This window comes from Periplaneta americana, chromosome 11, assembly GCF_040183065.1.
Source record: "Periplaneta americana isolate PAMFEO1 chromosome 11, P.americana_PAMFEO1_priV1, whole genome shotgun sequence".
In the NCBI taxonomy this organism is placed as follows: Eukaryota; Metazoa; Arthropoda; class Insecta; order Blattodea; family Blattidae; genus Periplaneta; species Periplaneta americana.
The window spans coordinates 93,445,205-93,462,967 of record NC_091127.1 but is presented as its reverse complement, the minus strand read 5'-3'; the positions used below and the strand labels follow the sequence as shown (position 1 = coordinate 93,462,967).

The 17,763-nt window shown below is 35.7% G+C and overlaps 1 protein-coding gene across 4 annotated transcripts in view; it reads left to right on the top strand.

Moving 5' to 3' along the window:
• LOC138709195 (torsin-1B-like) overlaps nucleotides 1-17,763 on the top strand; it is a 215,259-nt gene that overhangs the window by 42,189 nt on the left and 155,307 nt on the right. For all 4 annotated transcript variants that reach the window (XM_069839782.1, XM_069839785.1, XM_069839783.1 and 1 more), the window contains one exon: nucleotides 7,940-8,208. In XM_069839782.1, the coding sequence (XP_069695883.1) occupies nucleotides 7,940-8,208 (269 nt within the window). The remainder of the gene's footprint in view (nucleotides 1-7,939; nucleotides 8,209-17,763) is intronic.

Below are 17,763 nucleotides of genomic sequence, written 5' to 3'. Positions count from 1 at the left end.
TTCGGTGTTCCAATAGTGCTACCCCACTTCTTGTCCGCTAGTCTCTTTAATATTGAAGCACTTCTCTCTACTTTCTCAACTATTTTCTGAATTTAAACATTCCATCTTAACTTGTTGTCCAGTGTTATTGCAAGGTATTTTGTACTGTTACTTTTAGTGATATATTGATTGTTGAGTTGTAATTGGAATTCTTCTGAATGTTGTTGGAGGGAAAAGTACTGATATACTGTTCTGGGAATATTAATTTTCATATTATTTTCTTCTAACCATGATTTAACTGTGGAGAGTGTTTCTGTGATTTTTTCTTCTAATATTTGGTGGTGTTTTCTGCTGCTGTTTCTAAATGCAGTCCAAGGAAAAACGTCTTCAGCATACATTGCACATTTCATTCCTGGAATATTTTTTATTCTTTCACTTAGGTCGTTAATGTAGACGTTAAAGAGCATCGAACTTGATACTGCTCCTTGAGGTAGTCCTACTTTAAGCTTCTTAAAGTTTGACTGAACCTTGTTGTATCTAACTGCAATCATCTGCTTGATCATTTTCCCTTTAACATTTAGTTCTTGAATTTTAATTAAGAGTTTTCTCCTGCATACTCTGTCAAATGCATTTTGAAAACCTACAAAGACTGCTAGTACACTTTCATGTTTGTTTAATATCCTGTGTTATGGTTACCAGTCGGTGGGCTGTGGACATGTTCAGATGAAATCCTGCTTGCTCTGGAGATAAGAGGTGTTGAGTTCCAGATACCAATTTAGGCGGCTCATAACCATGCATTCCATGGTCTTACTATTATTGATGTTAGAGAAATAGAACAGTAATTTTTACATTTCTGTTCTAGGTTTGTTTATCTGTTACTGATGTTAGAGAAATAGGGCAGTAATTTTTTATTTCTGTTCTAGGTGTGTTAGGTTTAGGTATTGGGATTACTGTTACCTTGAACCATAGGTGTGGAAAGGTTTTTTTTTAATCCTTATGTTGTTATAGATAATAAATATTGCTCTGCTCTTGGTCCAAAATGTTTAACAAATTCTGGGGATATTTTCTCAGGTCCACATTGTTTAGAAGTTTTAAGTTTTTGAATTGCTTCTTCCAGTTCTTCAATTTTGAATTTGTCTTCAAAAAAGGTTGTAGTTCAACAGTTGCCTTCTGCATTGATGTTGCTGTAAATGTTTTTTTTTTTTATTTTCGGTGCAGTTGTTTTTTTGTCTCTAGGGTGTGGGCTGAGGTTAAGTGTGTGCAGGAACTTTTAGCTATTTCTTTTTCGTCTGTTAGTTTTTTGCCTTCGTGAGTTATTAGGGTTGATTTTGAGTTATTGGCTTTAATTGTTCTAACAAATTTATAGAGTTTATGTGGGTTTTGTTTATTGCTCATGGTTTTCAAGAAGTTGTTGAAGTTTTCTTTTTTGCTGCGGTTAATTTCTAGTTTCATCTCCACAGCTTTTTTACGTCATTGTTGTACCTTGTTAGGGTCTTCTAATTCTTCTGCCTGTCGGCATAACTGGTCACACTCTTGCTTTAAATTTTTTAACTTTTTGGACCAGAAAGGTTTATACTTAGCTGTTTTGCCTCTTGATATACTATTCCAGGCACTTTTGTACATTATTTCCTTTGAAGTTTTGAGACTCTTTAATGTATAGGGTATTTCAAAAGTCAGTTCAAACATTAAACCTCTATAACTATTATAAAATTTGGGCAAACAACAGGGTTTATGAAACATTGGGAAGATGTTCGCTGTTCACTTGTTCAACGTACAGCAGTCTGTCTGCAACACCATGAACAGCATTTTGCAGATAATGTTTTGGAATATTGGCAATTTCTTGCGAGATGGCATCTTTCATTTGCAGTAGAGTTGTTGGATGTGTCAGAAAAACTCTTGCCCACAACCAAAGGTCGGCCGGATTGAAATTTGGAGATCGCGAAGGCCACATTGTTGGAAAGTGTCTACTGATGACACGATCGCCAAACATCTGCGTAATTAATTGTTTTGCAGAGGTAAAGGTATGGTGTGGAGTGCCATCTTGCATGAAGATTATGTTTTTCATTTCGTGATTCCTCAGTCTAGGAATGACGAAGTTCTGTAACATGCTGTCTTCTTCCATTATTGTCCACACCTGTGGAGTAACAGCGCGTCTGGCTGGGAAACCAGGTTTCCCAGGTTCGATTCCTGGTTGAGGTTTTCCCTCAACCCAATATGCGCAAATGCTGGGTAACTTTCGACACTGGACCCCGGACTCATTTCACCAGCATTATCACCATCTCATTCAGACGCTAAATAACCTAAGATGTTGACAAAGCATCGTAAAATAACCTACTAAAAAAATTAATGGTGGAGTTAACACGCATAATTATGGTTCGTTTTCCGACCAAAGTCATCAGTAAACCCCGTTGTTTGCCCAACACTGTGATGTTTTTGTTTTTTCCCTATCTCAAATATAATATTTATAGAGGTTTAATGTTTGAACTGACTTTTGAAATATCCTTTATTTGTTTGTGATGTTTGGGAAATTTCTTGTTCTGTAAAAGTTGTGAATTGATTCTAATTTGCTTTCTTGAAATTTCAAGTTTTGCTTGAACTGTTAGGTGGTTGTCTTCTTGGGTCTTTCACAGTTAGTATAACTGCTCGGTGGTCACTCCTGTATCCAATATCTGTCCAACTTTATAAGGGGAGTTGCAATCATACCAATATCTGGGTTTGTTGAGCTTCCTGAATTGTGGAGAAATGTTGGTTTATCCTGTGCTTGGTATACTAGTTCTATGCTATTAGAATGTATAAAATTTTCTATGATCTTTCCAACTATGCTATCGTGTTTGTACCCCCATCTCTTAAATAGTGCATTCAGATCTCCAATAATGATTGTGTAGTTATTGATTTGTATGTTATCTATATGGGTCATTCTCACGAAACCCATCACATTTCTTTCCCCTGCATAGATTTCTGTAATATCTTGTAACTTGCAAAATGTCTCCTGTGTAAAGAATACAGCACTATTACACCTACTTATCCACCCTAAACATAGGTCGATATTACATTTTCTTGCCGCCATGCATAGCTTGGAATACTCAAATATGTGGACATCGTGAATGTTCCGCACTACAAAATATAAATTTCAATGAATATCACCTTTAAACTATCAATCCGAATGCAAACAACACATTGTATTGAAAAGTGCGTTAAAGGAAGTAAACATCCCATATACAACAGTTTTTATAAAAGTGCTCAATGTCACTACAGAAGTAATGTAGTTTTTGTCCACGAGTTTTGAGCTTTGCCATGGAACGGATGATTCTTCGCTTTGAATTTGCCGCTTTAAAGGAAAAGTTCAATGTGGTGCTTCCAGAACATTCGGAAGATGAAGATGGTGAATTGTCGGTGCTTTCTCAGACATAAAAAAAATCTGCACTTGTGTATCAAGTTCAAAAGCAGCATCGAATGGCAAGTGCTTTTTTTTTTTTTAAGTGGACACTGTGGATAAAGTGCCACCTCAACTACGCAAGGAGGAATTACCAACTGCTGGGTAAGTAATGACTTCATAGGCTATTTATGAAATATGATCGGAAAAATTAATATGCTTAAAAGTAATTAAAACACACCAGCGCAAAGTCTGAAATGTGGACACCGTGGCTGTAAACACCGTGCATTTATTTAGAACGGGATATTTAATTCACAGGCCGTGATAATTATTATTGATGTGATATTTATGATGTAGCTGGAAAATACGGTCTCTACATAGTTCTATATGGATACAGTATTGCGACTGTATCATGTATCTGTATTACACGATGAGTGGTGGTGACCTGACTAGAGGACGGAAAAAATACGAGAATAAGGAAAGGACAAGAAAAATAAGCTTAAAGACAGAAATTTATAAAAGTAAGGAATCTGACGTTTCAAGAAATATCAAAAGTCGATACGTGTAACTTACAAGGAAAATAGAACCAGAAGCAGATCCTGAAAAGCACGCTGCTTACATAGCGTCAGAGAGTAAGATATGGGCTGAGAGGAAGAAGGAAGGAAAAATTAGACAGTTTCGGCCATGACTAATAGAGAATTAAGAGAGTGAAGGAAAAATGAAGAGAAAAGATGGGAGAATATTGCACAAAAATTAAGAACAAATATATTCAACAATGTAATCATAGTAATTTGGGAAAGGATACAAAAAGCTCTCCTGCTAATAAAAAGTAGTGAAGTTATTCGAAAACTAAAAGCCGAAACATTAACCTTAAACGTTTAACAAAAAAATTGGAAAAGCTTTTTCACATGTAAAAATAATGAAATAGGCCTGTGCTATACTCCATCTCGTATCACAGAGAAGAAAAAAGCAAACCAATCTTCCTCGCGCACTGCAGTTCATACTTTGCTAAGAGGGCGTCCAGTTCCTTCTGACATAAAGAAGAAGAGTTGCTAGAACAACAATTAAAATCATTTTCTTCTGTAGAATATAAAAGTAAACAATTAGTAAGACGCATCATACTTACTTACAAATGGCTTTTAAGGAACCCGAAGGTTCATTGCCGCCCTCACATAAGCCCGCCATCGGTCCCTATCCTGTGCAAGATTAATCCAGTCTCTATCATCATACCCCACCTCCCTCAAATCCATTTTAATATTATCCTCCCATCTACGTCTCGGCCTCCCTAAAGGTCTTTTTCCCTCCGGTCTCCCAACTAACACTCTATATGCATTTCTGGATTCGCCCATACATGCTACATGCCCTGCCCATCTCAAACGTCTGGATTTTAAGTTCCTAATTATGTTAGGTGAAGAATACAATGCGTGCAGTTCTGTGTTGTGTAACTTTCTCCATTCTCCTGTAACTTCATCCCGCTTAGCCCCAAATATTTTCCTAAGCACCTTATTCTCAAAACCTATGTTCCTCTCTCAGAGTGAGAGTCCAAGTTTCACAACCATACAGAAGAACCGGTAATGTAACTGTTTTATAAATTCTAACTTTCAGATTTTTTGACAGCAGACTGGATGATAAGAGCTTCTCAACCGAATAATAACAGGCATTTCCCATATTTATTCTGCGTTTAATTTCCTCCCGAGTGTCATTTATATTTGTTACTGTTGCTCCAAGATATTTGAATTTTTCCACCTCTTCGAAGGATAAATCTCCAATTTTTATATTTCCATTTCGTACAATATTCTGGTCACGAGACATAATCATATACTTTGTCTTTTCGGGATTTACTTCCAAACCAATCGCTTTACTTGCTTCAAGTAAAATTTCCGTGTTTTCCCTAATCGTTTGTGTATTTTCTCCTAACATATTCACGTCATCTGCATAGACAAGAAGCTGATGTAATCCGTTCAATTCCAAACCCTGCCTGTTATCCTGAACTTTCCTAATGGCATATTCTAGAGTGAAGTTAAAAAGTAAAGGTGATAGTGCATCTCCCTGCTTTAGCCCGCAGTGAATTGGAAAAGCATCAGATAGAAACTGACCTATACGGACTCTGCTGTATGTTTCACTGAGACACATTTTAATTAATCGAACTAGTTTCTTGGGAATACCAAAAAAAAGACGCATCATAAGTGGCAAAACAATTAAGACGTATAAAATGCTACAGCACTGTAAGAGAGTAGTTTCTCGCACAGCTGTTCGCCAGAATAATTCCTACAGACACAAGAGTAGCCACAGTTTGGAGTACAAGCATCACGTGATACAATAAAGACGCATCAGTATAGTGGTGTGAAGAAAATAAAAATTTGTTAATTTTCAATGAATTGAGTTATATGTGTAAATTTCAATGTGGTATGGGTCATTGAAAATTTTCTTTTGTGTAAAGGAGTTGGTTCGTGTCTTCTACAGAAGTGGTTCTTATTTTTTTGTAGGGCATACGTGTGTATGTACTTATAAAAGAATCAGAATTAAAGGTAAAATATTTATCATTATTGTTATTACTATAACCGTAAATCATTTCTTATTTCTATTTAAATATCTTCATGAAATAAGTGAAATCAGTCACCGGCGTAGCTCGGTCGGCTGAGGTGCTTGCCTGTCTATCCGGACTTTCGCTCAGGCTTGGGTTCAATTCCCGCTTGGACTGATTACCTGGTTGGGTTTTTTTCGAGGTTTCGTCAACCGTAAGGTGACTGTCAGGTAATCTATGGCGAATCCCTGGTCTCATCCAGCCAAATACCATCTTGCTATCACCAATTCCATCGACGCTAAATAACCGAGTAGTTGATATAGCGTCGTTAAATAACCAAGTAAAAAAGTGTAATCCAATATGGTATTATTATTTATAAACATATAAATTAATGCGTTTATCATTGTTAGTGATGCTTCACATTATTAATTAAATATGTTTGCGAGCGAACATAAATACTTATTTCATTTTGTAACATGGCTCAATCGCATTATATCTAATAACAATCAGTTAATATTATTTTGAATAATAAAATTTGTGACTTATTTATTTTCAGTATTGATTTCAAGTCGGTGTGTAAATCAAATTGCCTTTACCGAACCAAACGAATAATCCACGGATTAAAACTGTAGATACCGTGGAGATGCTGTGGACACCGTGGAATCTGAAAATTGATTTTGTTTTATTTCTCGTAGCACACGAAGATTTAGACATGGCAACTAACACACCTGACTTATCTTTCACACCTTTAACCAATACCTAGCAAAAAATTAATCTCCTTACAATTTCAGTTGTTGTCATTTTTGGGTTCCAAAAATGACGGGTTTCATGAGAATGACCCGTATTTATTATAGATATATTAATTTGTCTTACAGAATTTATCTGTAATATTGACACTAAATATTTTAGGAGAAAAATTCGCTCTGGCGCGGGGATCGAACCTGGGTCCTTGGTTCTATGTACCAGGCGCTCTGACCACTGAGCTACACTGAATTCAATCCATAGTACCGGATCGAATTCTCCTTCTTCAATGTTTCCCTTTGTGGCCTGACTCCAAGTTAGGCATATATATGTTGACGTGTATCCAGTGTCAACTGCCATTATACTAGGAGCGCACTCAGCAGAGTGACTTGTTGGCCGGGAATCCGCAGTTATTATGCACTACTAGCTAAGAGGATATTATAGATATATTAATTTGTCCTACAGAATTTATCTGTAATATTGACACTTAATATTTTAGGAGAAAAATTCTGGATTGAATTCGGCGTAGCTCAGTGGTCAGAGTGCTTGGTACGTAGAACCAAGGACCCGGGTTCGATCCCTGGCACCGGAGAGAATTTTTCTCCTAAAATATTAAGTATCTAGATTTAGATTATTATTAGCTGATGGATTGGTGGGTTGTAGATATCATAATGTTTCTTGTTCTTCCAAATTTGTATTGTCACAACTTCTGCTTTATCTCTGTCATTCATTTCATTTATTATTAGCTTTAGATATGATGATGTCTTTTATGATGCCACTGGTATTTTTTGTCTGTTTGTTTTAAAAAAGAGCATGGCTGTAGTAGCCAGGCATCTTGTAGTAATTTATGTTCTCATTACTAATATTTGCTTCCACAATTATTATTACATACAGGTTGTTTTTCACTGCTACAAATCTTAGTTCGGACATTTTAAACTGAGACAATCCTTGGGCATTCCACTGCATTATCTTGCAGTTCTGGTTAGGAGTGGTACTGATAAGCACCATTTGATTAATATTCATCTTTATTTTTAGTCTTTAGGAAGTTGGCCTATATTATTCATTTAGTACCATCCAGGGGACATGTGTAACATAAGGAGTGCTACAGATGTGAACAACTTCATGCCTCAGTTTTAATTGTATTATTGTGCTTCATATGCATGTTGAATTTATGCCGATAGTTGTACGGTTTGGTGGTTATTTAAAAAAAAACACGGCCAGCTACTTTATATGTGTACATACATAGAAGTTGTCTGTAATGATCGTAGGACGACATGTAAAAATTTTTCTCTAAAACTCTATGAAATCTTTTTATGTTGCAGGATTGGAAACTTCTCTGAGAGATGAACTATTTGGTCAACATCTTACACAAAAGATAGTTGTAGCAGCTTTGAGAGGACATTTCCGGGAGGTTGCAAATCCCAAAAAAGCACTAGCTTTAAGTTTTCATGGTTATCCAGGAAGTGGAAAAACATTTGTTAGTCAGTTTATTAAAGACAATATATATAAATTAGGATCTAAAAGCAAATTTGCACATTTCTTTGCTGGAAGAAGTGATTTTGCAATTGCGGAGAAGACTGACATTTATAAAGTAAGTACGTACATGAAGATCATGTTTCATAATTATGTGAATTCATTTCATATTAATCAGTAGTAAATGTTAATTTAGAAATAATTACATAATAATTACATAACTACAGTACAGTAATAATAAACTAATAATAATAATATATATATATCCCTCTCTCCCTACCTCTCCCTCCCCCTCTCCCCCTCCCTCTCCCCCCTCCCTCTCTCCCTCCCTCTCCATCTCCCTCCCTCTCTCCCTCCCTCTCCATCTCCCTCCCTCTCTCCCTCCCTTTCCCTCCCTCCCTCCCTCTCCATTTCTCTCTCCCTCCCTCCATCTCCCTCTCTCTCACTCCCTCCCTCTCTCCCTCCATCTCTCCCTCCCTCCCTCTCCCTCTCTCTCCATATCCCTCCCCCTCTCTCTCTCTCTTCATATGAGAGAAACAATATACTTACCTGAAATGAATTAGTGAACAGTATTATAATAGCTATTCATAGATTTTAAAAAGAATGGGGTACCAAGTTTGAATTTTAGTCATGCCATGAGAGAGCTTATTTGATACTTAAGTTATAAATTTCAGCCTATTATTTTTTTTACTGCATCCTCCACTTTGGAGCAATGATCAGCATGTCTGACTGCGAAACTAGTGGTCCGAAAATTGAATCCTGTTTAGAACAAGTTGTCTTGTTGAGGTTTTTTCTGAGGTTTTCGCTCAGTCCATTAAGAGCAAATGCTGGGTAACTTTCGGTGCTGAACTCTGGACTCATTTCGTAGTCATTATCACCTTCATCTTCATCTTTCCATTAAACCTATTGCTAGCAGGTGATCTATTTGTGTAAATAATGATATGTAATTAAAATAATATTTTTGATTTCACAGAATAGTTTATTTAAAATATTAATTTTAGGTGTTAATGAAGAGGTAGATAATCTTTTCTCTGAAGTTTTAATAGGTGTTCCTTCAATTATATTGGACAAACAGAATCAGGCCTAATGGGTGCCCAGGACTGTATTGAACATTTTTGCAACCCGGGCCATTAAAAATGTTGCCTTTCTCCCTTCAACGTGAATACCTATGTACGAAAATTGAATCGAATCGAAGACAGAGAATTGAATAATATTAATGTTATAGTGAAAGTAGTGAAAAAGAGGAAATGATACATAGGAAATGAAATGAAATATAATTTTAAATGTCAATCGGTAGTGTGCTTAAATGCGACAGGCTCATGTCAGTAGATTTACTGGTGTGTAAAAGAGCTCCTGTGGGACAAAATTCTGGCACACCGGCAATGCTGATATAACCTCGGCAATTGCGAGCATTATTAAATAGAACATAATTTTAAAATTTAGTACCTCCAGCGATCACCATCCTGCTTTTTGCTGGGTCTGAAATCTTTCAAAATTTGTTTCACTTCTTGGCTAGTGGAATTCTATCTCATTACTTTGTTTATTGCCCAGATCACTGGATCATCATTAATTTTACTTATTGTATTTCCACACACATTGCTGCCATTACTTTCATTATATGTACACATCAAATCGCCATTAATTTCACTTTCAGTATCGTAGTTAGCTGTAATAGAAGTATCATAAAACACTGAAGTTGTATTCACTTCGGTTTCTGAAGACAACTTTGAAAATATGCTTTATTTTATGTATCACACTATCTAAACACTGTCTGTTCCTTAACTAATTTAAGTTTTAACTGTTTTTTACATTCAGCCCTCTTAATCTTTCTCACATCCTAGCTTAAGAATTAATAACTTAAGATTGTCATGTAACAATCACAGCTGTCCGCCTTTAAGCACATCATAACTTGCATACTTGTTCATTCCAACTTACTTATGGCTTTTAAGGAACCCGGTTCATTGCTGCCCTCATATAAGCCTGCCATCGGTCCCTAACCTGAGCAAGATTAATCCAATCTCTATAATCATATCCCACCTCCCACAAATCCATTTTTATAGTATCTTCCCATCTACATTTCGGCCTCCCCAAATGTATTTTTCTCTCTGCCCTCCCAACTAACACACTATATGCATTTCTGGATTCGCCCATACGTTCTACATCTCCTGCCCATCTGAAACATCTGGATTTAATGTTCCTAATTATGTCAGGTGAAGAATACAATGCATGTAGTTCTGTGTTGTGTAACTTTCTCCATTATCCAAATATTAGCCCCAAATATTTTCCTAAGCACCTTATTCTCAAACACCCTTAACCTCTGTTCCTCTCTCAAAGTGAGAGTCCAAGTTTCACAACCATGCAGAACAACCAGTAATCTAACTTTCAGCTTTTTTGAGAGCAGACTGGATGACAAAAGTTTCTCAACCGAATAATAACAGGCATTTCCCATATTTATTCTATGTTTAATTTCCTCCTGAGTGTCATTTATATTTGTTACTGTTGCTCCAAGATATTTGAATTTTTCCACCTCATTAAAGGATAAATTCCAATTTTTATATTTCCATTTCGTACAATATTCTGGTCACGAGACATAATCATATACTTTGTCGTTTCGGGATTTACTTCCAAACCTATCTCTTTAGTTGCTTCAAGTAAAATTCCTGTGTTTTTCCTAATAGTTCGTGGATTTTCATTCAAACAGCCAACATATTTGTCACAAGAATGAATTGAAATGAAAAGTGTTGGAAACTTTATATTTATGAAAGGTAATCAAGAATGATATGGTTTTAAAATTACTCTAAAGAATAAGATATCAATAATGGAAGAAGAAAAATATTGAACATAAATCAGTTCCTAACTTCAAAGTCGGATAATTATTTTTTTAACCTAAAGGAGTCTTTTTAATTTCAGGTATTTAATGAGTTTAATAAGTTGCCAATGTTTGCATACAGCAGGTGTTACTTTAGTTTGAAAGTATGTGAATTGTCATGTAACAATTAAAATACTTACAAGCTTTAATTCAGTGACACATATGCAATTGTAAAGTTTTGACTGGTATATTATAATTTGACAACCATACTTTCTGTTATATATGTTAATTAATACCTATTGTTTGAATAGTACAAATGTAAAACATTTGTATCATATGCATGCATGTATTAAATTTCTCAAATTTCCACAACTCGAGTATGGTACAAAAAAATGCTAGCCCAAAAATTTGCCGATCCCCCAACAATTGCCACCCTGGGCCATGGCCTATGTTGGTCCATGCTTAAATACAGCTCTTTGTGTGCCCCAATCTCAGAACCAGTATTCTTCATCATAATAGCAAAAGAAAAAGGGCGGAATCACAAATGGCTATACGCCAGTATGCATGACATTAACAAAAAAGAAAGAAGTCCTCACCTACTCCTGGGGAGGTCTGTTCTCGACCATATTCAGAAATAAAATGCCTACTTACGTTTTTTCTCATTAAAAAGTTATCTATGCTAATAACAGGAGAATAAATTTCTTTTCAACAGCAAACATTTTCAAAATCTTTCCCAATCGATATATAAGGTTATTCAAACGTAAGTTCCCATTTTGAAATTGTAATAAGTTTGTCAAATTTTTATATACCACAAAAATAAATACACCAATTTGTTCGTAAAGAAATGGGATTGTATTAAAACACGAAAAAAAAAAAATAAAATATGACCACCACCATGTCATTCAATAAGAAATAGTCTCTCTTCTATGCTATAATTGGCATTAGTAAGCACATTCTAGGCATGTTTTCTATGACATCCGATATTGACTGTTTCAGTTCCTCACTTGTAGTAGGTCTACTAAGAAATACTTTTTTTTTTTATTTTAGATAACCCCATAACCAGTAATCAGCTGGATTTATGTCTGGTAACATAGAAGGCCAACTGTTCAGAAAATGTCTACTAATTACACAATCACCAAATGTCTTGAGCAGTAGTGTTTTTACATTTATTGTGTATGTGAGGTGAAGCGCTGTCTTGCATGAAAAAAATGTTTTCCATATCATGATTCTGCAATGTCTTGCAACATTTCAAAATATTGCTGCGTGGTTACCATCACTGTTTTTGTTTGTCTATTTTCAATTTCTTCATAGAAATACAGTCCTATTGTGAAATGTGACGTAAAACCACACTAGACCTTGATATCACGAAAAGGTAAAACCATTGTAAAAATTATTAAAATTACTCTCCTACTGCCATCTGTATTCTGAACAACAATTATTATTGTTTATACAAGCATGAGACAGTTACCATAGCAACAAAACACGCATCAATAAAAAATACCCCAAACCTTCTAAACAGTAATGGTACCTATATGAAACCAAACTGGCTGATATGTACAGAAGATACAGCTGTTTCAAAATGAGAACTTAGGCCCGGTTGCAGAAACACCTATCAATCAAGGAGGGTTTGATTGGCCATCAGTTCTATTTCTGTTGCAGAAAGAACAATCAGTGTTTGATCGGAGATCAGTCTTCCATCAGATTTGATCAACATCGCCCAGGGTGGCAATTGTTGGGGGGGTCGGCAAATTTTTTTTGCTGGTTAAGTCACTGATCATCGATCAAGTAGGCTATTTATGTTGTTCTGTTTATAATGCAGTTACTGTAATGTATATAGTAAATAGTTATAGCGTAACAATATTGTTTCTGACATAATGGATTCTTCTGATGAAGAAATTAAATGAAAAAAATATTATTAAGAAGAAGGCGTTTCCGTGATAGACATGAATTGTGTTTATGTATAATGACAGAGAATTTGAGCAAAGATTTAGGTTAAGTAAGGATTCGTGTGTTTTGTTACTTTCAAAAATTGAAACAAATATATGCAGACAGACAAATCGAAACCTTCCACTTTCTCCTATGAACAAAGTTGTAATAATGCTGAGATTTTAAGCTGTTGGAATTTTTCAGGCAGTCTTGGGTTATCTTGTTAGGGTCCACAAATCAACTATTTGCCCAGTAGTTAGGAATGTTACGTATGAAATTGCTTTGTTATGGCAGGGTCTCATAAATCCCCAAACTTCAAACAGGGAACGATTTGAAATCCAGAGAGAATTTTCAGCCATGTCAGGATTTCCAAGAGTAGCCTAATATTGGTTGTATAGACTGCTCACATCCCCATCCAATCACCTGGTTGAAATGATGCCGAACTTTATCGAAATAGAAAAGGTTTCTTTTCTGTGAATATACAGGCAATATGTAGTCTACACCATCATTGAATTCTGGAATGTTGTACCCCGTTGGCAGGGTTCTACACATGACAACACAATATTTTTAATGAGTAGGTTACGAGCTCCATTTGTAAACAGAGAGTTGGGAAATGGAATTATTTTGGGTTATGGAGGCTATGCATATTCCAATTTCTTGTCGACTCCCCTAGCAAATCCACAACAGAAGCCCCCTCACGTTTTTTTTTTTTTTTCACTATATTGTAGTCTATATACAAATAGAATCCGCTTGTTTCCTTTCTACAAAAAGCAACAAAACAGCAAAACATTAACTTGAACATTCACTTGTTTTCCTAGTCACCGCCCACTTGATGCATTCGTTTCGCGACTTTTAAAGAGCATCAAATTGGCTGTGGTTGCTAAATAGCGCTGTTGTCAAATGCATTTCTTTCCCAAATCAGCAATTAGTAAATCGAGACAAGTTGATTGGAGATTCACGTTTGTGCAATGCAATGAACAATCATTAAATCAGACATCAACTGATTGGCGATCAGGGACTGATTTGATTTGCGTTTCTGCAACCGGGCCTTAGGCCACTTTTCCATATGAACGAAGTTCTAATAACGCTGAGATTTTATGCTGTTGAAATTTTTCAGGCAGTCTTGGGTGACCTTGTTGGGGTCCACAAATCAACTATTTGCCAAATAGTTTGGAATGTTACGTATGAAATTGCTTTGTTATCGTAAGATCTCATAAAGACCCCAACCTCAGACAGGGAATGATTTGAAATCCAGAGAGAATTTTCAGCCATGCCAGAATATCCAGAGTAATTGGTTGTATAGACTGCTCGTATCCCCATCCAGTTACCTGGTTGAAATGATGCCGAACTCTATCGAAATAGAGAAGGTTTCTTTTCTGTGAATGTACAGGCAATATATAATTAATATTTGAGGAGAAAAATTCGCTCCGGCGCCAGGGATCGAATCCGGGTCCTTGGTTCTACGTACCAAGCGCTCTGACCACTGAGCTATGCCGAATTCAATCCACAGCACCGGATCGAACCCTCTTCCTTCAATGTTTCCCTTTTGGCCTGACTCCAAGCTAGGCATATATGTTGACGTTTTATGTCCAAGTCAATTGCCATTATGCAAGGGGCGCACTCAGCTGAGTGATTTATTTGGCCGGGATTCCGCAGTTAGGTGCACAGTAATCTGTACAGAATATGGACTGCTAGTTATAAGAATATTAAAGATTTTATTAATTTGTCCTACAGAATAATCTCAGTGGTCAGAGCGATTGGTACATTGAACCAAGGACCCGGTTCAATCCCCAGCTCCGGAGCGAATTTTTCTCCTCAAATATTAATTGTCAATTAATATTACAGCACTTCTTCACGATCGTTCAATTTAAATTCAAACGTTTAACGAGTTTACTTCTTAAATTCTCATATGGCTAATGGAGTTTTCACTTTTCACAGACCATAGAAATCTGATTTTTTTTCTTTAGCATACTAAACACACAAGCTTAATCTACAAACTCAGTAAAGAAACTGCAACAGTGCAGTAGTAAAAATAGCAGACTGGCCCCTCTTGTAATTGGGTTACAAAATTTTAGAAAGAGAAGAAGATGGTCTCTCACTTGCACAGTGTAGTCATGCCTAAGGGGTGAGTGAGGGCAAATTCCAGAGAAGTATGTACTTCATATGCTAGGAAGACAAGCCGATATTGTGTTCCAACTTTCAATATGGGTAAACCAGGTCACTGTCCTCATATCTCCATCTCTTTCTGAAGTGTTTGTGCAAAGATTTTCCATATGTTACCTACTATCTGTTTTGCAGTTACAAAATCACGGTATTATTGTGCTTTGAAGTAAGCAGTTTTTGAGATACGAATATTGTCGGAATTTTTGGTCTGAGTTTGCATTAACAAAATAATAATTAGGCTAATATCAAGTATAACCTATTAATTTTAATCAACTCGATTATTTGATTCAATCCCACAACACTAATATTTTGAGAAGCTAGTTGTTTGATGTTATCACGCCAAAAAGCCTGTGGTCATGTCAGCAATACAACCTACACGTTTTCTCATTTCTAATTCAGTCTCTTCTTGATATCCTGTTTGCACGTCTCCAAAAAACCATTTCAATTGCCAAAAGATTTTTTTCTTAAGTGTTTTTTTTTCTTTTCTTTTCATATGCCAAACTTCAGAAACAATTTCATTATAAATAAACAAAATACCATTTCATAATAATATAGCCTTTGTTTCTAATGCCTATAATAATACGAATGTTCTTTGAATACTTTTTAATTTAGCAGAGTCAGTTGTAACAGAATTCCAGACTACAGTTTCATATTCAAGTTTCAATCTAACTGATGTAAAGTAAAATATTAGGAGAGAATCAGGCATAGAGATAGAGTGAATTATTAACAGTAATAGATCCACCATTTTAAGTGCATGATTATACGTGTAAATCTGCAGTGCGTGCGTATGAAAATGAAATTTATTATCAGAAAATATTCCAGGATCTTTAACACAATCTACCTGTTCTTTATTCTTCATTACACTCTTTTAACATTTCTTATATATCAATGAACAATTTTTTTAAGTTATTTAAATAAACAACTACTTCATTGTGTTAATATTGAATTAGTCAATTGAGACAAAATATCATAGTTTAATAATATAAACAAAATGAAGTAGTTGTTTATTTAAATTACTTAAAGTTCTTTAGTGACAATCTGTTCTGTAAAATTGAATATTTTTGTTTTTCCAATGGCAGTATTTCGGCATTCTTGATAGATAAACGGAGACATACTAGTATAGTAGATATTCGAACTTTCAGGGGTGCAGACTGTAATTCTGACCATTATCTGGTGATTGGAGAATTAAGAGAAAGATTATCAGTAGCCAAGCGAGTAGAGCAACAAGTTAATATTACTAAATTCAATATTTTGAAATTAAAGAACGAGGAAGCTAAGCAAAATTATCAGGTCGAAATTTCGAATAGGTTTGCCACTTTAGAAAGTTCCGACGAAGTTGAGAAAGAATTAGATGTTAATAGCGTGTGGGAAAATATCAGAGATAGTATCAAAATTGCAGCTGAGCAGAGCATAGGTTATTATGAAACTAAGAAAAAGAAACCGTGGTTTGATGAAGATTGTTGCATGGTAGTAGAAAGAAGGAAACAGGCAAAATTGATATTCTTACAGGATCCAGTTGAGGAGAAGAGAGATCATTATTTCAATGAAAGACGGGAAGCAAGTCGTACACTTAGGAATAAAAAGAGAGGTTACTTGAAGGAAAAACTGAATGAGGTAGAAACAAATAGAAAGAATAAAAACATTCGAGATTTATATAAGGGTATAAAGGAATTTAAGAATGGATATTAGCCAAGGGTAAACGTGACCAAGGATGAGAATGGTGACTTGCTTGCAGACTCTCCATCAATCCTAAACAGATGGAAAAACTATTTTGCGCAACTACTAAATGTACATAGGCCAAATAGAAATGATCGGGACGATATTGAAATACAAACTGCTGAGCCATTTATACCCGAACCCACGCTTTCAGAAGTCGAAATTGCGATAGAAAATCTGAAAAAGTACAAGTCTCCAGGTATCGATCAAATTCCAGCAGAATTAATACAAGAGGGTGGAAGTGCATTATATAGCGAAATTTATAAACTTGTACTTGCTATTTGGGAAAAGGAAATTGTACCAGAACAATGGAAGGAGTCCATAATTGTACCTATTTTTAAAAAGGGGGACAAAACCAACTGTGGTAACTTTCGAGGAATATCACTTTTGTTGACGTCGTACAAAATTTTGTCCAATATTCTTTTGAGGAGATTAACTCCGTACGTAGATGAAATTATTGGGGATCATCAGTGCGGTTTTCGGCGTAATAGATCGACTATTGATCAGATTTTTTGTATTCGGCAGATAATGGAGAAAAGATGGGAGTATAAGGGTACAGTACATCAGTTATTCATAGATTTCAAAAAGGCATATGACTCGGTTAAGAGGGAAGTATTATATGATATTCTTATTGAATTTGGTATTCCCAAGAAACTAGTTCGATTAATTAAAATGTGTCTCAGTGAAACATACAGCAGAGTCCGTATAGGTCAGTTTCTATCTGATCCTTTTCCAATTCACTGCGGGCTAAAGCAGGGAGATGCACTATCACCTTTACTTTTTAACTTCGCTTTAGAATATGCCATTAGGAAAGTTCAGGATAACAGGCAGGGTTTGGAATTGAACGGGCTACATCAGCTTCTTGTCTATGCAGATGACGTGAATATGTTAGGAGAAAATACACAAACGGTTAGAGAAAACACGGAAATTTTACTTGAAGCAAGTAAAGCGATTGGTTTGGAAGTAAATCCCGAAAAGACAAAGTATATGATTATGTCTCGTGACGGGAATATTGTACGAAATGGAAGTATAAATATTGGAGATTTATCCTTCGAAGAG